At 42.0% G+C, this 23,242-nt stretch overlaps 1 protein-coding gene across 2 annotated transcripts in view; it reads left to right on the top strand.

The window, feature by feature from the left end:
• Positions 1 to 23,242, top strand: part of LOC110492274 (semaphorin-3F) — a 49,946-nt gene that overhangs the window by 6,369 nt on the left and 20,335 nt on the right. For both annotated transcript variants that reach the window (XM_021566456.3, XM_021566454.3), the window contains exon 2: positions 9,563 to 9,696. In XM_021566456.3, coding sequence (XP_021422131.1) covers positions 9,594 to 9,696 — 103 coding nt within the window. In that variant the 5' untranslated portion in view covers positions 9,563 to 9,593. The remainder of the gene's footprint in view (positions 1 to 9,562; positions 9,697 to 23,242) is intronic.

Here is a 23,242-nt window from a genome sequence, read left to right as displayed (position 1 = left end):
CTCACTTTGATTGTTCACTGGTCTCAAGCTCTAGACTCAAGCTCTTGTGGACTTGGATACTATGTACTGTTGTTTTAGAGTTCAGTGTTACATTTTCTATGTTCTGATTTTAGTAAAGAATGTTCTATTAAACATAGAATTCTGGATGCGCAGTGCAGCCTTGACTGTAATGTGTGTGAAATCTATATCTAAACACGGCAACCTTTCTGAAGGTCTGTTAAGCCAGGATTTGGGTCTGGCAAAAACAAACATGCATGTAAAAAATAAAACAAATAAAATGATGTTCTGTCATAAGCCAATCCAATGCTGGAAAACAGCTGTAGGGTATAAATAGTAGGGCAAGAAGTTTTAGTAATTGCAAAGGAATCCAGTGTTTATTGTGTAAATCAAAAGAGTAAGCCCATTTGAAACAGGTGTTGGAATGTGACAGGAGGGTGTCCATAGATCGCCCTCTATTTTTTTGCAAAATAGCTCTCTAATGCTCCCTCGCTCATTTTGTACCATTACAGCACATATGACCTCCACTTTGAGGGAATGAGTACTGGGGGGCTGGATTACCAACAGAGACAGGAAAGGGAGGAACGATGGACTGCATAAATGTGGGGTGACGCAAATGCTCCCCTTTTGTGCTATCACATAAGGGGGAGGGCAGGGGGCATCCATGTGTTGTCCCCTTGCCCTCACTTTCATTCTAGATTCAGGGAAACAGCCATGTTTGCCAACATTGTTTGAGACTATCTTTGGAGCTCTTTCGATTTTTAGTTGACGCAAACAAAAGCAAATGTAAATGTATCTTCTAAATGTCTTTTTTGTTGTTGCTGCCAGTAGTCTTGTAGCCAGACACCGTAATCTTGTGGATATCATTTTGTCAAAGAGTGGGCTTAGGCACAGTGGAACAAGTATATGCTAGCTAACACATATATCTCTGGTTCCACCTGAATGACAGGTAACATTTCAAGGATTATGACTTAGCTAGCTAGCTAGTATGTTCAGTCATCGTTTTTCTAATGTAGCATTTCTGAAACACTTCAATTGTGTTGGCGCCAGCAGCTACCAAGCTTTTTGTTGTAGTTGAAAATATAGGCAACTCATTCCTTAAATTCACTGAGTTTGCCAAGTGTGACACTTTCCTTGTGAAATAGCCTAGAAATTAAGGCTGTGCTGCCAGTCACACTTTGAAGGAAACTGGATCCTTTCAAATGTTTGTAGTTATTTCTTCTTGAAAAGTAACACATTAGTTTCAAATTGAAGTTCAGTCAGTTCGTCTCTCACCCACTACTTGTCCTGAGTCTTGTGCTTGCTGACAGGCCTATTGTGGAGCTACAGGAGACATGGTCATGGAAGTGCAGTACTTCAAAGAGGAGCAGATAAGACAGCGGGAGCTTAACAGCCTTTGAAGGGAGGTGCTGAATCCAGTATTTAGGCGCGCAGGAGCTTAACGGTCACCACTTGGCCTGGATTACACATTGGACCCTGGACCTGTGTGGAGGGAGCCTGGTTACAGCTGCTACTGGAGAGGAGCCACAACACACCCACTGTAGGACCCTCCGGACAGACCATAGGATAGCAGCACTTTCCTCTCCTCAAACACACTATTGGGTTCTAGAACACTGGGCTCTTGATTTAGGCAATGAAGTCATAACACATGGAGCCAAAAGTGACAAAAGAGACATCAGATTAACAGGAGACACTCCCTACAAACATGTATGGGAGTGTCTCCTGTATGCTTTGGATGCATGGTGTCATGGTTCACCAAACAGACTGTTCTTGTGACGCGTCAGAAATAGGAATCATGATTGATTAAAAGTCTCAGGACTACGGCACAGGTGCATCCGCAAGTGGAGTGGAGGCATTGACAGTCTGTGAATGAAATATTTCTGCTGTGAGTCGGAGGCCCTCTGACTGGCCAAGCATTTGTCCCCTGAGCGAGGATGAAACATGCTGTACCCTCCACAGAATTAAATAGGTGTTGACACGTGCTGATACTGAAACAGACCAAGAGAGAACAGGCAGGGAGGCACAGGTCAGTCACTCCACACAGTAATGTTGTACGGTTCCTGACAGGTGATACAGCATTGTATTAGAAAAAGTTTCACAGGGGTATTTGTTTGACTTTCATTATCGTATGATCTATATGGCATGTGCTGGTGCCATTCCAGAGATAGATAGAGAACGAGACAGACAGAAAGACAGAGAGAGAAACCCACCTGGTGTTGGGGAGATGGCGCTAACAGCAAGGGTTGGGCCTAAGTAAATAATGATTAGGTTTTCGGCAGACGATGTGGAAACATGACCCCCATTGACCCATGCTGGCGGTCTCCGTCCCTCCTGGGGCCGCCCTCCAAGCCTGTCGCAGCTTTCTTTCCAAGAGGCCGTGCTAATGAGCTCTCACGTTGACAGCCCTGTCCCCGATCGGCGCGTGTGGAGAGGTGCTGCATGGGGACGACCACTCGGACCAACATCAGGGACTAATTGTTGGCCAAGCTAGCGGGCCCAGTCATAGAGATAAAACACTCGTTTTGTATGGCTAGTTTTATCTCTATGGTCCCTGTACTGTTGGAGATGCAGTATGCATGGTGATATACACAAGCCTCTCGTGGGCACCTCTTTCCTTTTCCCCTGTGACCATGTGCCCTAGAAAACCATATGCAATCTGTCACTTCAACCAGCTCCTAATCTGCACTTCAAATCTGCAGGAAGGATTCAAACAGCCTTATGACCCACACATTTTATGCCTTTATATTTTTCCGTCCATATCCACAGCTTTCCAGACAGGAAAGTGCCTTTAGGAAAAAATAACCTCCATAAACCTGTCGGTTATACGAAACAAATAAAACCAAGATCAGGAGGATTACTGTGAATGTTGGCTCTTGGAAAAGTATCACCACCCTTTATGGACACTAAATCCTCAAAGTCCTGGGTAAACTTCTGCCCTCTTTAGTCTTCGTTTGTATACTAGTGCATTCTGCGTCAAATTATAGTTTGTATACTTAGTGCATTCTGGGTAAAATTACAGTTTGTATACTTAGTGGATTCTGGGTCAAATTACAGTTGCCCAGATGCAGAATGATGAGAGTATGCACAATCAGGGAGCAGGCTGCAAATTATAAACTCAAGTACAGTACTCTATTATCTCTGGTTATACCAAAGTGAAGGCCATTGATTAAAAAGCAAATGCTTGAGACAAATAGAAATAATTTTGATATGACTTATTCAATACATTCATGCCTCAAGGAAAGCCATGTATGTTGGCGAATTCCTGTGCTGTTGCAACATCCATTTACTGTGTAACTGTTAGTGATTAATGTTATCATTATACAGTATGCTAAGATCGAGGATTAGCCCTCAAGTATAGCCTGTCTCTGTTTTTTTATGGGACAATAATGGTGTGAAAAGTTGTATCAGCTGTCGCAGGTTTTCAGGCCCCAACATGTTTTCTCTAGGGTGCAGCACACAGCTCTTTCTGCACTACTTTAATGACTCTGATTGCATCGTGAGATGTGGACAGACAGTAGTGTGTGAGATAGATGTTGACATGTTTCCAAGAGCCATGGCCACCCTTCTGTCGGCTTAAACCTATGACAGGTTGGATTACGGGATCCAGGATTTTGTTGCAACGCCAACGGTTCACTCAATCAACTAACGTTGAAGAAACATATTTTATTTTTTACTTTTATGAGACAAATATTTTTGGGACTGAAATGGAGTCTCAGACAAAATAAACATGTTGCTTGAAAAGTCTGTACTAGCTTGTTTAATTTCATTCCTCTTTCATTGAGTTCCATATGAGGGATCCTTTGATGCATTCCTTTGTTTGTCTCGTTCTGTGGATCTGTGCATTCCTTATCGCAATTGTGGTTTGCATTGATAGGACCACCCCTATCTAGACTTCTAATGTGAACTGTTTGTCATTTGGAACTAACTCCAGAATACGGCTGTGAACCCCACATTATTTCCATGGACTTTTCACTAGTCATTGCATTGCCTATGAAGCAACCACATCTGACCACACAGGAGCATCTATGACATCATAAGCAGAGCTAGTGCTCAATTGTCCATTATGATGTTCCCTGTGTCTAGAAATGACTGTTCTTTTGAAAATGTTTCACCCATCTTTGCTCCATGACATACTCCTTCTGCTATCCAGTCACTTGAAGGACTGAATGCCCTTTGCAAGCCACTGCAGGCAATTTTGCTGGTTTCACAGAAACTACATTTATATTGAGGAGAATTTCACTACGCTACAACCCAAAACCGAGGTTTAGCTAGCTTCTCGTTGTTTGTCTTCAAGCTTACACTTGGCAGAGGAATTGAGGCAGTGGAAAGGAACTTGATGGCTTTTTGTTGTTTATCTACTGTGGACACAGGTCCAAAATCATGACTCAAACGTGAAAATCCTACCCTTTTCGTGTAATTTGTTTTGCTCTCCCAACATGTTTTGTGTCCATTCCCTCTCTCACCCCACTCTCTTGCTTTCTCTCTCTCTCTCTTTTTTTAATTTCCTCCTCCCATCCCCCCTGTTATGTGGCATGGATACGCTTGTCCAGTCTAGCACATCTCATTAGATCTATGCACTAGTCCTCAGGTCGAATAGATCAGTTGTAAATCATGCAGAACCAGAAATAGCTAATTGCAAATTGTACAGTAAGAACCATTGTTTCATGAATATGCTTGAATCAGGTTGGACTTTAGAGAGAGTAAACACACTCAAGTACTTAGTACCCTGCTCTTCTTTTCCTCTGAGGATCTAGTAGCAACCATATTTGTTGTGTATTCTTCATAAAGAGTTGTATTTTTCCTACCCTGCGACCATGTATCTGACCATCCAGATCTCCTCTTATCTTCAGCAGTTCAACCTATTTGAGAGTGTGGTCTGTTTGCATTGGCGAGGCCCATTCTTCTGTCTCCAGTCTCCAATATGCAGGTGGAACTTCCTCTTAGACCAAGGCTCTCTCTGGGATGATAATAACATGCTCTCAGTCACCTGTGGCTTGTGATTAGAGGCCAACATGCTATATGCAGACTCAGACTCCTCCACAACACCCTGTCATGCGAGCTCATAGGGATGATTTATGTAATGCTTTGATGACATTTCAAAAAGGCCACAATTCTTCGGATATATACTGTATACACTATCGTTCAAAAGTTTGGGGTCACTTAGAAATGCAAATGTTTTGTCCATTAAAATAACATCAAATTGATCAGAAATATAGTGTAAACATGGTTAATGTTGTCAATGACTACTGTAGCTGGAAACGGCAGATTTTTTATGGAATATCTACATAGGCGTACAGAGGCCAACAGTGAAGAGGTGACTCCGAGATGCTGGCCTTCTAGGCAGAGTTGCAAAGAAAAAGCCATATCTCAGACTGGCCAATATAAATAAAATATTAAGATGGGCAAAAGAACACAGACACTGGACAGAGGAACTCTGCCTAGAAGACCAGCATCCTGGAGTCACCTCTTCACTGTTGATGTTGAGACTGGTGTTTTGCGGGTACTATTTAATGAAGCTGCCAGTTGAGGACTTGTGAGGCGTTAGTTTCTCAAACTAGACACTCTAATGTACCTGCCCTCTTTCTCAGTCGTGCACCGTGGCCTCCCACTCCTCTTTCTATTCTGTTTAGAGACAGATTGTGCTGTTCTGTGAAGGGAGTAGTACACCGCGTTGTACAAGATCTTTAGTTTCTTGGCAATTTATTGCATGGAATAGCCTTCATTTCTCAGAACAAGAATTGACTGACAATTTCTGGACATTTTGAACCTGTAATTTAACCCACAAATCCTGATGCTCCAGATACTCAACTGGTCTAAAGAAGGCCTGTTTTATTGCTTCTTTAATCAGAACAACAGTTTTCAGCAGTGCTGACATAATTGCAAAAGGGTTTTCTAATGATCAATTAGCCTTTTAAAATGATAAACTTGGATTAGCTAACACAACGTGCCATTGGAACGCAGGGTTGATGGTTGCTGATAATGAGCCTCTGTACGCCTATGTAGATATTCCTTTAAAAATCTGCCGTTTCCAGCTACAATTGTCGTTTACAACATTAACAATGTCTACACTGTATTTCTGATCAATTTGATGTTATTTTAATGGACAAAAAATGATATTTTCTTTAAAAAACAAGGACATTTCTAAGTGACTCCAAACGTTTGAACGGTAGTGTATATTTATTGAATTTTTTACTTGGGAGCCAGATTGACTACACGTTGATGTTATTTGTAGGAATAATAAATATAAAAGACAAATAAAAGGTAGTAAGTAAGTAAATTCGAGTAAAATTAAGACGGTTTTCCATGTTGTGTGTTACTGTAAGACCCAGTTTGTGGATCCAGTTGGATAACATTTTTGCTGCAGTGATAGTCTTGATGTCAATGACAAGTCAGTGACAATGGGTGTTTCTCAATATGCATACAACCATGCAAATTGGAGCACGGAACAGTCGGAGTATGAGTCCAAAATAAAGTATGCGAAACACGGAGGGCAGTTCTCAGACATGTACTTCATTTGTACACATTTTGAGCTTCAACTGAAATATTCCCAGGATTGTTGACATAAAAAATTATTATTTTTTATTATTATATTATTACGTTTTTTTTAAAACAATGGTGGCTGGTTTTGATCTGAAGCGAGAGAAAATGAACTCTGAATGAAAAGTTGCCTGACATATGTAGCCTGACTACAATATTTTAGCTTGATACTTAAATAAATGCTGCAGTCATTTTGAAATGTTTATCTGCCTATAATACCCAGTGTAGTGTGCCAAGACTGCTGCTAACTGACAAAGAATTGGTAGCTAGCTAATTACCCACGAAGAATTTGTGGCTATCGTTGGCCTACCACCTTTCATATCAACAATAGTTTTAGGTCGTTTTTTACATGTAAAACTATGTGGCTAGCTACACTGAACAACAAATATAAACACAAGAAGTGTTGGTCCCATGTTTCATGAGCTGAAATAAAACATCCCAGAAATGTTCAATACTCACAAAATGCAAATTCTCTCAAATTTTATGAACAAATTTATTTACATCCCTGTTAGTGAGGATTTTCTCCTTTGAGAAAAGGAGGAATTTCTGTCTGTAATAAAGCTCTTTTGGTGGGGGAAACTAATTCTGAATGGCTGCACCCCTGCCCAGTCATGTGAAATCCATAGATTAGGGCTTAATGTATTTATTTCAATTGACTGATTTTCTTGCGTTAACTGTAACTCAGTTAAATCTTTGAAATTGTTGAATGTTGCTTTTATATTTTTGTTCAGTATAGATTAATATGATTCACATATAGCTGATAATTATTAAGTTACAAGCTTGCTTTTTTTATGTAGATATCTTGTTTTGTCCTTATTGGTCAAAGGTAATGCAGTAGCATGGGAGTGGGCAGTGCTTCTCAAATATACATTTTTATGTGTTCTCCACAATCTCGTCCTCACAAGAGCGTACTCAAGAAAACGTCCTCGGACAATGAACTTGGAGCATGAGAGTGTGGAGCACAGTAGTATGCAGATTGAGAAACATCCAATGTGTCATGTTCAAAGGCAGCCTAATGTCCTGATACCCTCCGGGGCCATACAGAAGCAACAGACTGTGGAGAATGTTGCTGAGCAAGTCAAGCAGAGGCCCCACTGCTCTCATATTCACCATAACAGCAAGCATATAATGGAGCCTATTATTATGACTTAATTAAACAGTATTATGATAATGTAAGACTTGGGGCTCAACTCAGTCAAACTAGAAGTGAGGTGATTACGCTCTTTAAAATTATGGTTTTGGTACTGTAAAAAAATACTACTGTACTACTACTGCATTACAACCACTACTACTACTACTACTACTACTACTACTACTACTACTACTACTACTACTACTACTACTACTACTACTGCTACTACTACTATTACTGTGGTAATTGTGTTGGATAAGTATGGATGTAAGCATGTTGACAGAGAAAAGCAATATTATCATTTAGGGCTGTGATGATACCAGTATTGCAATATTTTTTCCATGGCAAAAATGAAAACACGAAGCAGACGAAACTCTTTGGTCCTTTAAAAACCTGCTGTATGTAAAATATTGTTTGCTATAATGTGACTCTGGATGACAACATAATGATGTTGGTTTCCAACGAAGTGTTAAAAGCAGCAAGTAGCCGTTTTGTGTAATTGATCGCCCTACTGGGTGACTACGAACGGTGGCTGTTTGCGTAAATTCAACATGTAGAATCGTCGTGACATGTTGTCTGATATTCTGGTCAGACACGATAGGACGGCCACACGCTCCTTTTAACCCTTCTTCTTTGTGGTGTGTCTGAGCTTAGGCAAAGGTGTTTATGTTCCAGTTATGATAACCCGTCATTAACCTTGGGTATATGTGTGGAAAATACAGCACAGCACCCACACCCTAACTTAAACAGACCTGATTTACATTAGATTCCGAAGCCTAGTGAGTGAGTGTGATCCTTATTGGTGGTTCTCTTGCTTTTAGACAGTCTCTTACTAAAGGAGTTTAAGATTTAAAGCAAGACATTGTGACTGGGATTTGTATTAGCTGCCAGGATTTGGCTGCAGCGTTTAAGAACTCTCAGTCTCGGGGTGCATACTTTCCTGATCTCCTTTGGAGTGTGTCACTCCCGGGAAGTCCTTGTTGCCCCACTCTCACACAGTCTTTTTTACTCCACCACTGTCCCAGTGACTGGGGAAGGGCACACAGGTCAAAAAGAGATGGTCACTTTGTGCTGCTCCCTGGCTATCTGAGACCCAAGCTATTTTACAATAACCCACTCATAGGAACGGGAACAAGACATTGCCCCAAACTGAATCATGTGAACTAGGTTGTGTTCTCTGTCTATGGCTTCTCTGTCTTGTCGTCATTGATTGATATCTGATTTATCTGGGTGTCCCTGCTATGAAGAAGCCTCTGAATGTGGATGACTTGATGAGGCTTCCTACAAAGTCATACAATTCAATGATTTTTTTAATTGACAATTTCTCAGTATGTTAAATAGGATAGTTTTCTTAGTGTCCGCTTCCGTGACACAGTATTAGGCCTTGTCCTAACTAAAAAAAAAACATCTCTATTGAAACATCTCTATTGAAACATCTCTATTGAAAGACTAGGTTTAATCTGTGTCAGGCAAACTGGCACCTAATATTTACTAGTACCCAAAGTTTCTGCATCCATTTGTAGTTGATTGTGTGCACTCTTTTGTTGTCCTGTTATTGATAGTGTTCTTGAAATGGGAATGTCTAGCGATTGACATGCTAATGATATCTCTCAGTAATGAGGTATTTTTTATTCTTAACTCTGGTTCTGACAAAGAAAGCGTCGATGCTCACTGACCTGCAAACAGATTATTACAAGGGTCAGGGTGATTTCAGTGTCAGAAGACTGGAAGCTAATTCAAAACGTATCATCTGCTTTTTAACTTCTCAAATCTACACTTTTCTGTGCAAGGGATGTTGCATTGGATGTGGAACTCTCTCTAAATGGCTGCAAATTATATGATGGTTTTAAGTGACATTCAGTTCATCTGTAATGCTTTTCCCTTTCCCCTTTGTAGGACTCCAAAGGTTAACTCTGCCTTCATTGCTATGGAGACCACCCAAGCCCTCCTCTTCTTTCTCCTGAGTTTATGTGTCTACAGTTGCCATGCCGACGCTCGGACTGCTCCCAGAGTGCATTTGTCTTACAAAGGTGAGCCTTACTTATTTTCAGTGAGTGATCAGTTGACAGATATCGTTTGGGATATTCTTAGTGGGAAGATTAACCGTTGCTTTAGTGAAATTCAGTGTAATTGAAATAGATAGCTCTTTAAACTTCAAAACCACATCTTTTCTTTCAAAGTAAAACAGATCTGGAGCTTAACTTAATAGCTTTTTGTGGACTGCCTATAGTTAATGCTGGTTGATGTATACACATTGGCCCTTTAAGGCTGATATTATAATAATTATCCAACAGCAACATTCCCCATCACTTAAGATAATTTGTGTCAGTGCATTTAACTATGACATTTTAGTTTAATGTGAAAGACATCAAAGTTGGGGTCTTGAGAGCGACTTTTTCAATAAAATACGTATTTCACTTTATACACCAAAAGACAATTATAAAACGAAAGCAGGCACCCTTTGAACACAATAGTAATTTAGAAACCCAAAAGCTGACTGGAATTTTGACCCAAGAGCAAAAGGACACTTTCCCTCGATACTGACAATAAGACTCTTTCTCATCAAAAAAATGCGTTTGGTGTTTTCTTTATCTGAAAATACCTGGCTGTGTCTCTGTGGAGCTCTGTGTCTGAATGTGCTATATGTAACTCAAACGGGCACAGCTTGCCACCCTCTGTACAGGGGAGGGGGTACAGGATCTGTTGACCCTCTGTGCAGGGGAGGGGGTACAGGATCTGTTGGCCCTCTGTGCAGGGGAGGGGGTACAGGATCTGTTGACCCTCTGTGCAGGGGAGGGGGTACAGGATCTGTTGACCCTCTGTGCAGGGGAGGGGGTACCGGATCTGTTGGCCCTCTGTGCAGGGGAGGGTGTACAGGATCTATTGACCCTCTGTGGAGGGGAGGGGGCACAGGATCTGTTGGCCCTCTGCCAGGGCCCAGGGGACACTGGTGGCGCCCATGTCTCAGGAGGTATGAGCTCGCCATGTAACACTAGAGCCACACGGAATGGAGGGGTGGATGGGTGATGAAGGGAGGAAGGAAGAAGATAAATCTGGTGAAGTAGATGGAGAAGAGAAGGAAAGCAAGTTTGAGATGAGAGGGAGTGAAAATAAAGGCATTGGAGAGAGTAATGGATAGAAAGAGTGGTGAGAATGAGAAATGGAGACAGACATGGGTGTGGGTATTAAGGGAGGAAAGGGGAGGGGTGTCACTGTGAGGGAGAGAGCGGTGACAGGGGGTGGTGGTCTATCCTGGGTTATTGTGTGCGTAGGTGACAGTGAAACGGATTTCTCTTCTGAGAAGCAGGATAGGGCACTGGTGTTACCGGGGTATAAATAGCCTGCCATGGTTGCTGTGTTTACCTCAGCAAACGCACAGGGAAGCCCCCTGAAGAACGCAAGGGCCCAGATCCAACAACCTGCTCCAATATGCGAGACAGACATGCCTGTTATGCAGAGCGGGGCCTGTCATCTTGTTCCAGACGGACTCTCTCAAGGCAGAGTGCAGAAGCTACTGCCACCTCAGTTGAGTTATCCTGCAATGAGTACGTTTACATGCACACTAATAATTCAATATTAAACTGATTATGGCGCTAGGCCAAGTATGTAAACACCTTGCTCTGCTTACAGTAATCTTAATCGGCGTAAGGTCCAAATCGAACTATTAGGACATGTAAATAGCTTAATGGATGTTGCAGCTGTGTATGTGATCTACGCATGTGCCAGCACCAGTAGCGCAAGCCTCCCTCTTATGCTCGAGTGAAGTGAGTTTAAAAAAACTTAAAAAATGTATCTTAGAAATAGTTTTCGCATACAAACTTTAAATGTCTGAATCAAAAAAGTTTCGCAAAATGAACATGGTCACTGTGGTAGAGCGTTTATTTTGATTGCCGATATTCTGCATTTATCAAGTCCCATAGGTAGCCTGGTTTCAGATGTGTCCATGTAAACAGGATTATTAGGGAAATCGTTCTTCTTGCAAAGCATGTAAAAAAAAAAAAAAAACTTGATTATCCACAATATTCGTATTATTGTGTGCATGTAACTTTGCTCACTGTGTCTGAAATCAGTTTAATAACCTTTTACTCCAGTGGGCTGAATCAGGGTCACACAGAGTGTTTATTGGTAGTCTTAAACAAATCTACTTTGAAACAAAAGTATATACACCACACATACATTTTGGGCTTAAAAAAAAGACACCTGTACCATGTTATCCCAATATTACACTTTATATACATCACAGAAAACTGAAATATAACAAAACAGTTTGAAATAGAAACACCATATTTTTAGCGTTTAAAAAAAAAAAAGGTTATTAATTCTGAAAAATATGAATAACATTCCACCCATGAGGCCAATAGAGGGCGATTTGGTCATTTCACTGCAGGAAAATATTCTGAAACCCAGTATTACAGGCAGGGGAGAAAAAACACACACTGAAAACAATAGAATAATGGGATGGATGCATCATACCCATCCAAATGTTAATGTGCAAATATCCATTTGGAAAACTACCTTTTGTCTCGCAATATTGTCCCCTATCTCCTTAAACCTTCACGCCATTCTTCTTCTACACAACTCGTCTGGTCTACTCTTTGTCCCCCCATTCTGCCTCTGTTGAAACAGCAGCCGTAGAGCATACTTACTGTCTCTTCATCCTAGGGTGGTTGATGGTTTTTCCATCAATCTCTGTCACAGACTAGGCTATTTGCACTACCAGGAACTGAAGAACTTCCCAGAGTAGTCAACTACCCCTGGAATGACTATGAAGCTTCTTGTGGGAAATACTTTCATTGGGAAAGAATAACAGCCACTGTGTCAATTAGGGTGAAACACACCGAGATCGGGGAAGAGGATTTAAATAACTTGGTGGGAAGTGAATGTCCAGTGCTTGGTGTCAAAGTTTAAGCTTGACATAACCCTGGACCCAAACATTGAATAAGAGGAATATTTATTTAAATAATGAATATATTTTGTGTAATGATACATACTATTCCAGGTGTGGAAATGCTGATGCTATCCATTTTCACTTGAATGCACTTGTGCTCAACTCAACATTGCATCTTAATATCCAATGATAGAATTTCAGAAAGAATATCTGCAAATTATTTCACATTAGAAAGAGTAACATCCATCATATGATATCACTTCAGAAAGAACAACATCCATACTTTCCGCTTCCCTTTGTATGAGTTAATGCAGTCACCATTCCTAGATTAAAAAGCCTGCAAAGGGGCCAAATCGTCATATTAGGTAATGCTCTATTTGGAAATAGAATTTTCATTGGAACATTGATGGATAGAATGTCAGCAGATAATCAAGGTCCAGCGGCTGAGAACCAAGCATTGCCTGATTTACATTTCTTTCCCTTGAGAACTTTTGTGGAATTCAGCCCAAAAGAGATACTTGACCGGCCCAGCCTTGTAAAAAGTCAGCCCCTTAAAGGACCCTTGTGTCAATAGCAGTCTCTGTCCCAACGAGCTGGCCACCTGCCAGGACTTGGCTTCCAGACACTAATTCAGTCCAAAGCTCTTCTAATGATTGAAAACTAAGGGACCGCTGTCAGGGGGCCAGTGGTACGCTGTTGAGTCTTGCTCATTTAGTTGAGCCCGTCATTAGCTATAGGGCACACACCAGAAATCAGATAAAGAAAGTGAACATTTCCTCAAAGAACCCCCATATGACTGGAAAGCTGATACTTGTTGGAAGTACAGTGAGGGAAGAAAGTATTTGATCCCCTGCTGATTTTGTATGTTTGCCCACTGACAAAGAAATTATCCGTCTATAATTTTAATGGTAGGTTTATTTGAACAGAATAACAACAAAAAAATCGAGAAAAAAACGCATGTCAAAAATGTTATAAATTGATTTGCATTTTAATGAGGGAAATAAGTATTTGACCCCCTCTGCAAAACATGACTTGGTACTTGGTGGCAAAACCCTTGTTTGCAATCACAGAGGTCAGATTTTTCTTGTAGTTGGCCACCAGGTTTGCACACATCTCAGGAGGGATTTTGTCCCACTCCTCTTTGCAGATCTTCTCCAAGTCATTAAGGTTTCGAGGCTGACATTTGGCAACTCGAACCTTCAGCTCCCTCCACAGATTTTCTATGGGATTAAGGTCTGGAGACTGGCTAGGCCACTCCAGGACCTTAATGTGCTTCTTCTTGAGCCACTCCTTTGTTGCCTTGGCCGTGTGTTTTGGGTCATTGTCATGCTGGAATACCCATCCACGACCCATTTTCAATGCCCTGGCTGAGGGAAGGAGGTTCTCACCCAAGATTTGACGGTACATGGCCCCGTCCATCATCCCTTTGATGCAGTGAAGTTGTCCTGTCCCCTTAGCAGAAAAACACCCCCAAGCATAATGTTTCCACCTCCATGTTTGACGGTGGGGATGGTGTTCTTGGGGCCACAGGCATCATTCTGACTCCTCCAAACACGGCGAGTTGAGTTGATGCCAAAGAGCTCCATTTTGGTCTCATCTGACCACAACACTTTCACCCAGTTGTCCTCTGAATCATTCAGATGTTCATTGGCAAATTTCAGATGGGAATGTATATGTGTTTCTTGAGCAGGGGGACCTTGCGGGGGCTGCAGGATTTCAGTCCTTCACGGCATAGTGTGTTACCAATTGTTTTCTTGGTGACTATGGTCCCAGCTGCCTTGGGATCATTGACAAGATCCTCCCGTGTAGTTCTGGGCTGATTCCTCACCGTTCTCATGATCATTGCAACTACATGAGGTGATATCTTGCATGGAGCCCCAGGCCGAGGGAGATTGACAGTTCTTTTGTGTTTCTTCCATTTGCGAATAATCTCACCAACTGTTGTCACCTTCTCACCAAACTGCTTGGCGATGGTCTTGTAGCCCATTTCAGCCTTGTGTAGGTCTACAATCTTGTCTCTGACATCCTTGGAGAGCTCTTTGGTCTTGGTCATGTTGGAGAGTTTGGAATCTGATTGATTGATTGCTTCTGTGGACAGGTGTCTTTTATACAGGTAACAAACTGAGATTAGGAGTACTCCCTTTAAGAGTGTGCTCCTAATCTCAGCTCGTTACCTGTATAAAAGACACCTGGGAGCCAGAAATCTTTCTGATTGAGAGGGGGTACTTATTTCCCTCATTAAAATGCTAATTAATTGATAAAATTTTTGACATGCATTTTTTTGTATTTTTTTGTTGTTATTCTGTCTCTCACTGTTCAAATAAATCTACCATTAAAATTATAGACGGATCATTTCTATGTCAGTGGGCAAACGTACAAAATCAGCAGGGGATCAAATACTTTTTTCCCTCACTGTAGTGTGGAAATAGCACTTGTGGGGGTATTGCCTAGTACACAGACTAATACCAGGTTTAGCATGAGACCCCTATGGATGGTCCAAAACCGTTATCTGGGATGTCCAAAACATTATCTGTGAGACCTCGTCACTCACTCACTCACTCACTCACTCACTCACTCACTCACTGTTTCACTCACTGGCTCACTCACTCACTGGTTCTTCTTCGCTAGTTTCTAGGAGCATAGTGCCTGGACATTTGTATCTCCACACCGTTGTATTCTGGGCCAGGTCCCAGCCTGATGTAGTGTTGAGTCCCAGGTTGTGTAGGTCGTACTCCAACTGGTCGGACCACCTGGCTCTCTGTCTTCCTCTTGGGCGTGGCCAGTTGGGAGATGGGTCATTGAGGATGAGGGCAGGCTCCAGAGGCGGGTTTGATCTGGCCAGGTGGCCAAACAGTTGGGAGTCAGGAGGCTCTGATGTCTTTTGCCGTATTGTGTTTGGGCTGAAATAGCGCCATGTAATTCCCAGTATTCTGCGTAGGCACTTGCCGTCAAAGGCATCCCGGCAAATTGAGTTATCTGGGAGGTCAGAAAAAGTGATCTTGATTTAAATTCTACAGTAAGAAGTCAGACCAATCTGCTAATTAGAGATACTATTACTACACTTGGCAAAGTCCACATACTCTTTAAGTTGTTTCCATAGAAATGAGAACACAGACAATCTTCTATCACACTTTATTCTAAACAAGAAAGTTAACAATAGCACTAGCAATTTAGGCATTCATTGGATACAGAGCCTACCAAACTACTGCAAAGTTTGATTTTTAGATTTATTTCTACAAAATTGTCTGTCAATCGACCTAGATTCAGATAATAGGGGACATAATGTGGTTACCTAATGGCTGTAAAATAAAAACAATTGTCATTATTTCTGTAAGTACAAATAGATGACTAGGATTGGCACCAGAGGCATGGTTTTATTAACTTTTTTTGTGAGCAGTCCTGATTCCTATAGCACCCGTTAGTCAGTGTTTGCGAGTGGAAAATGTGACCACTAGCTTTTCTGGCCCTGGCACATTGGCACACATACAGACAGACAGACACACACGCACGAGCACACACACACACACACACACACACACACACACACACACACACACACACACACACACACACACACACACACACACACACACGGGCAACTGGCAAACAAAACTTTATTCCACTGTGGTAAAGAAGGAACTCCTCCCAAACCTTGCTCTGTCTCCATCCAGTGCTGCTCTAACATACTGTGGATTGGGGCTAAGGCAGGATTGTTATTGTCAGGATGAGCCCAGAGGTGATATGAAGTATAATCGGGTTTTTTTTTGTGCTTTGGATGCCATTTTCACAAGTACAGTGGGGCAAAAAAGTATTTAGTCAGCCACCAATTGTGCAAGTTCTCCCACTTAAAAAGATGAGAGAGGCCTGTAATTTTCATCAAAGGTACACTTCAACTATGACAGACAAAATTAGGGAAAAAAAATCCAGAAAATCACATTGTAGGATTTTTTATGAATTTATTTGTAAATTATGGAATTTTCAAAACTCTTAGTACAAAACTCTTGTAGACTTGTAATACAGCAAGTCTCATATTCAGAACTTTTTCTTGTGCATTAATTTTGCTTTAAGACATCTTTCACAGCACAACCATTGATCCAAAATATAAGTAAACTTTGAAATACCATGACAACATTGATTTTAATCACCAAAACACATAATGATATCTTCTCAATTTAGTTATTGTAATAACCAGTTAATCCAATGGCTAAAAATGCAAGATACATGTTCCAAAATTGCCCTTTGAATGTAATATGCTACAGTACAGTAAATGTACACAGTTTTTCATTAGGCAATACACTTGCACTATCCATTAATATGGACTGAACATCAAATTTCTATCCCATGTGTGATCAAAGGTGTGATCATTGATGCAATAAATAAATGTATTGTTCAGACATAATTACAACATACAGTAATGATGTCTGACTGTGATCTAATGAAACAAATGAAAGAAACAATGTTAAGCAGGCACTAGTTTGCATCAATCCTGTCTTGAGCATTTGGCCGTAGGTTCTCATTGACATCGCGGAACATGTCCTCATTCTTCATGCACCTGGGGAAAAAGTTTTTGGCATGGGGAATCCAAGCCTGACATACAGTACCAGTCACAATTTTGGACACACCTACTCATTCAAGGGTTTTTCTTTGTAATTACTATTTTCTACATTGTAGAATAATAGTTAAGACATCAAAACTATGAAATAGCACATATGGAATCATGTAGTAACCAAAAAAGTGTTAAACAAGTCAAAATATATTTTAGATTTTAGATTGTTCAAAGTAGCCATACTTTTCCTTTATGACAGCTTTGCACACTCTTGGCATTCTCTCAAACAGCTTCATGAGGAATTATTTTCCAACAGTCTTGAAGAAGTTCCCACATATGCTGAGCACTTGTTGGCTGCTTTTCCTTCACTCTGTGGTCCAACTCATCCCAAACCATCTCCATTGGTTTGAGGTTGGGTGATTGTGGAGGCCAGGTCATCTGATGCAGCACCATCACTCTCCTTCTTGGTCAAATAGCCCTTACACAGCCTGAAGTTGTGTTTTGCGTCATTGTCCTGTTGAAAAATAAATGATAGTCCCACTAAGCGCAAACAGGATGGGATGGCATATTGCTGCAGAATGCTGTGATGCTGGTTAAGTGTACCTTGAAATGTAAATAAATCGCAGACCACCCCCACACCATCACACCTCCTTCTCATGCTTTACGGTGGGAACCACACAAGTGCAGATCATCCGTTCGCCTACTCTGTGTCTCACAAAGACACGGTGGTTTGAACCAAATATCTCAAATTTGGACTCATCAGACCAAAAGACAGATTTCCACCGGTCTAATGTCCATTGCTCATGTTTCTTGGCTCAAGCAAGTCTATTTTTCTTATTGGTGTCCCTTAGTAGTGGTTTCTTTTAGAGGTCGACCGATTAATCGGAATGGCCGATTAATTAGGGCCGATTTCAAGTTGTCATAACAATCGGTAATCTGCATTTTTGGACACCGGTCATGGCCGATTACATTGCACTCCACGAGGGGATTGTGTGGCAGGCTGACTACCTGTTATGCGAGTGCAGCAAGAAGCCAAGGTAAGGTGCTGCTAGCATTAAACGTATCTTATAAAAAACAATAAATCTTAACATAATCACTAGTTAACTACACATGGTTGATATTACTAGTTTATCTAGCTTGTCCTGCGTTGCATATAATCGATGCGGTGCCTGTTAATTTATTATTGAATCACAGCCTACTTCGCCAAACGGGTGATTTAATAAGCTCATTCGCGAAAAAAGAGAACTGTCGTTGCACCAATGTGTACCTAACCATAAACATCAACGCCTTTCTTAAAATCAATACACAAATATAGATTTTTAAACCTGCATATTAATTTAGTATTGCCTGCTAACATGAATTTCTTTTGACTAGGGAAATTGTGTCACTTCTCTTGCGTTCTGTGCAACAGAGTCAGGGTATATGCAGCTGTTTGGGCCACCTGGCTTGTTGCAAACTGTGTGAAGACTATTTATTCCTAACAAAAACAGCCAACTTCTCCAAACGGGGGATGATTTAACTAAAACGCATTTGCGAAAAAAATCACAATCATTGCACGAATGTACCTAACCATAAACATCCATGCCTTTATTAAAATCAATACACAGAAGTATATTTTATTAAACCTGCATATTTAGTTAACCTTTCTGATCTCCCCATCGGATCCGGGATCGTGAATACAGACTCAAGCTCATTACCATAACGCAACGTTAACTATTCATGAAAATCGCAAATGAAATGAAATAAATATGCTAGCTCTCAAGCTTAGCCTTTTGTTAACAACACTGTCATCTCAGATTTTCAAAATATGCTTCTCAACCATTGCAAAACAAGCATTTGTGTAACAGTATTGATGGCTAACGTAGCATTTAGCGTAGCATTTAGCATTAGCATTCAGCTGGCAACATTTACACAAAAAAACAGAAAAGCATTCAAATAAAATCATTTACCTTTGAAGAACTTCAGATGTTTTCAATGAGGAGACTCTCAGATAGCAAATGTTCAGTTTTTCCTGAAAGATTATTTGTTTAGGACAAATCGCTCCGTTTTCTGCGTCACGTTTAGCTATGAAAAAACCCCTGTATCCAGGATTGTGTAAATCTATCAGCAAGCTCATTAGCATAACACAACGTTAACTATTCATGAAAATCGCAAATGAAATGAAATAAATATGCCATCTCTCAAGCTTAGCCTTTTGTAAACAACACTGTCATCTCAGATTTTCAAAATATGCTTCTCAACCATAGGAAAACAATCATTTGTGTAAAAGTAGCTAGCTAGCGTAGCATTTAGCGTTAGCATTAGCGTTAGCATCCAGCACGCAACATTTCAACAAAAACATAAAAGCCTTCAAATAAAATCATTTACCTTTGAAGAACTTCAGATGTTTTCAATGAGGAGACTCTCAGTTAGATTGCAGATGCTCAGTTTTTCCCAAAAGATTCTTTGTGTATTAGAAATAGCTCCGTTTTGTACATCACATTTGGCTACCAAAAAAACCCGAAAATTCAGTCCTCAAAACGCAAACTTTTTTCCAAATTAACTCCATAATATCGACTGAAAACATGGCAAACGTTGTTTAGAATCAACCCTCAAGGTGTTTTTCACATATCTCTTCGATGATATATCGTTCGTGGAAGCATGGTTTCCCCTCTCAATCAAATGGAAAAACACTTGCACACGGCTTTACGCACCAGTTTCGACGCAGGACACCAGGCGGACACTTGGAAAATGTAGTCTCTTATGGTCAATCTTCCAATGATATGCCTACAAATACGTCACAATGCTGCCGACATCTTGGGGAAACGGCAGAAGGTCTAAGCTTATTCCTGTCGCATTCACAGCCATATAAGGAGACATTAGAAAACAGAGCTTCAGAAATTCTGCTCATTTCCTGTTTAACGTATCATCTTGGTTTCGCCTGTAGAATGAGTTCTGGGGCACGTACAGACAAAATCTTTGCAGATTCTGAAACTTCAGAGTGTTTTCTTTCCAAAACTGTCAAGAATATGCATAGTCGAGCATCTTTTCGTGACAAAATATCGCGCTTAAAACGGGAACGTTTTTTATCCAAAAATGAAATAGCGCCCCTAGAGATGCAACTGGTTAAAAGAAATCCAGGCAATATTAAACTGGGGAAATTGTGTCACTTTTCTTGCGTTCATTGCACGCAGAGTCAGGGTATATGCAACAGTTTGGGCCGCCTGGCTCGTTGCGAACTAATTTGCCAGAATTTTACGTAATTATGACATAACATTGAAGGTTGTGCAATGTAACAGGAATATTTACACACAGGGATTCCACCCGTTAGATAAAATACGGAACGGTTCCGTATTTCACTGAAAGAATAAACGTTTTGTTTTCGAAATGATCGTTTCTGGATTTAACCATATTAATGACCTAAGGCTTGTATTTCTGTGTGTTATTATATTATAATTAAGTATATGATTTGATATTTGATAGAGCAGTCTGACTGAGCGGTGGTAGGCAGCAGCAGGCTCGTAAGCATTCATTCAAACAGCACTTTTGTGCGTTTGCCAGCAGCTCTTCGCTGTGCTTCAAGCATTGAGCTGTTTATGACTTCAAGCCTATCAACTCCCGAGCAGGTTAGCGGGGTGCGCTTTAATAGCGTTTCAATCGGTGATGTCACTCGCTCTGAGACCTTGAAGTAGTTGTTCCCCTTGCTCTGCAATGGCCGCGGCTTTTGTGGAGCGATGGATAACGATGCTTCGAGGGTGGCTGTTGTCGATGTGTTCCTGGTTCGAGCCCAGGTAGGGGCGAGGAGAGGGACGGAAGCTATACTGTTACACTGGCATTACTAAAGTGCCTATAAGAACATCCAATAGTCAAAGGTACATGAAATACAGATGGCATAGAGAGAAATAGTCCTATAATTCCTATAATAACTACAACCTAAAACTTCTTACCTGGGAATATTGAAGACTCGTGTTAAAAGGAACCACCAGCTTTCATATGTTCTCATGTTCTGAGCAAGAAACTTAAACATTAGCTTTTTTACATGGCACATATTGCATTTTTACTTTCTTCGCCAACACTTTGTTTTTGCATTATTTAAACCAAATTGAACATGTTTGATTATTTATTTGAGGCTAAATTGATTTTATTGATGTATTATATTAAGTTAAACTAAAAGTGTTCTGTCAGGTGCGTGAATGAGGACCCAAAAGCGAATTAACAAACAGAGTTTCTTTAATGATGAACACACGTGGGCTCAGATGGACAGGTAGATTCCGACAGGACAGGACAAGGTTGCAGCAAACACGATGATAGTCTGGTTCAGGCATGAGACACACAAACAAGAATCCGACAAGGACAGGAACAAAAACAGAGAGAGATATAGGGACCTAATCAGAGGGAAAAAGGGAACAGGTGGGAAAAGGGGTGAATGAGGTAGTCAGAGAAGACAAGGAACAGCTGGGGGAAAGAGGGACAGAAACGGTAACCTAGTACGACCAGCAGAGGGAGACAGGGTGAAAGGAAAGGACAGAAACAAGACACAACATGACCATACATGACAGTACCCCCCCACTCACCGAGCGCCTCCTGGCGCACTCGAGGAGGAAACCTGGCGGCAACGGAGGAAATCCTCGATCAGCGCACGGTCCAGCACGTCCCGAGAGGGAACCCAACTCCTCTCCTCAGGACCGTACCCCTCCCAATCTACGAGGTACTGGTGACCACGGCCCCGAGGACGCATGTCCAAAATCCTACGGACCCTGTAGATGGGTGCGCCCTCGACAAGGATGGGGGGGGGGGGGGGGGGGAAGACGAGCGGGGGCGCGAAGAACGGGCTTGATACAGGAGACATGGAAGACCGGGTGGACGCGACGAAGGTATCGCGGAAGAAGAAGTCGAACTGCGACAGGATTAATGACCCGAGAAATACAGAACGGACCAATGAACCGCGGGGTCAACTTGCGAGAAGCCGTCTTAAGGGGAAGGTTCTGAGTGGAGAGCCAAACTCTCTGACCGCGACAATATCTAGGACTCTTAGTTCTACGCTTATTAGCAGCCCTCACAGTCTGCGTCCTATAACGGCAAAGTGCAGACCTGACCCTCTTCCAGGTGCGCTCGCAACGTTGGACAAAAGCCTGAGCGGAGGGGACGCTGGACTCGGCGAACTGAGATAAGAACAGCGGAGGCTGGTACCCGAGGCTACTCTGAAAAGGAGATAGCCCGGTCGCAGACGAAGGAAGCGAGTTGTGGGCGTACTCTGCCCAGGGGAGCTGTTCTGACCAAGACGCAGGGTTGCGAAAAGAAAGACTGCGTAAGATGCGACCAATAGTCTGATTGGCCCGTTCTGCTTGACCGTTAGACTGGGGGTGAAAGCCGGAAGAGAGACTGACGGAAGCCCCAATCAAACGGCAAAACTCCCTCCAAAATTGAGACGTGAATTGCGGACCTCTGTCCGAAACGACGTCTGACGGAAGGCCATGAATTCTGAAAACATTCTCGATGATGATTTGTGCCGTCTCTTTAGCAGAAGGAAGCTTAGCAAGGGGAATGAAATGAGCCGCCTTAGAGAACCTATCGACAACCGTAAGAATAACAGTCTTCCCCGCTGACGAAGGCAGTCCGGTGACAAAATCTAAGGCGATGTGAGACCACGGTCGAGAGGGAATGGGAAGCGGCCTGAGACGGCCGCAGGAGGGGAGTTACCGGACTTAGTCTGCGCGCAGACCGAACAAGCAGCCACGAAACGACGCGTGTCATGCTCCCGGGTGGGCCACCAAAAACGCTGGCGAATGGAAGCAAGCGTACCCCGAACGCCAGGGTGGCCGGCTAACTTGGCAGAGTGAGCCCACTGAAGAACGGCCAGACGAGTAGGAACGGGAACGAAAAGAAGGTTCCTAGGACAAGCGCGCGGCGACGGAGTGTGAGTGAGCGCTTGCTTTACCTGCCTCTCAATTCCCCAGACAGTCAACCCGACAACACGCCCCTCAGGGAGAATCCCCTCGGGGTCAGTGGAGGCTACTGAAGAACTGAAGAGACGAGATAAAGCATCAGGCTTGGTGTTCTTAGAGCCCGGACGATAAGAAATCACGAACTCGAAACGAGCGAAAAACAGCGCCCAACGCGCCTGACGCGCATTAAGTCGTTTGGCAGAACGGATGTACTCAAG

This window comes from Oncorhynchus mykiss, chromosome 16 (assembly GCF_057628025.1).
Source record: "Oncorhynchus mykiss isolate SJ-2025 chromosome 16, ASM5762802v1, whole genome shotgun sequence".
Classification (NCBI taxonomy): Eukaryota; Metazoa; Chordata; class Actinopteri; order Salmoniformes; family Salmonidae; genus Oncorhynchus; species Oncorhynchus mykiss.
This window is presented reverse-complemented; position numbering and strand designations above follow the sequence as displayed.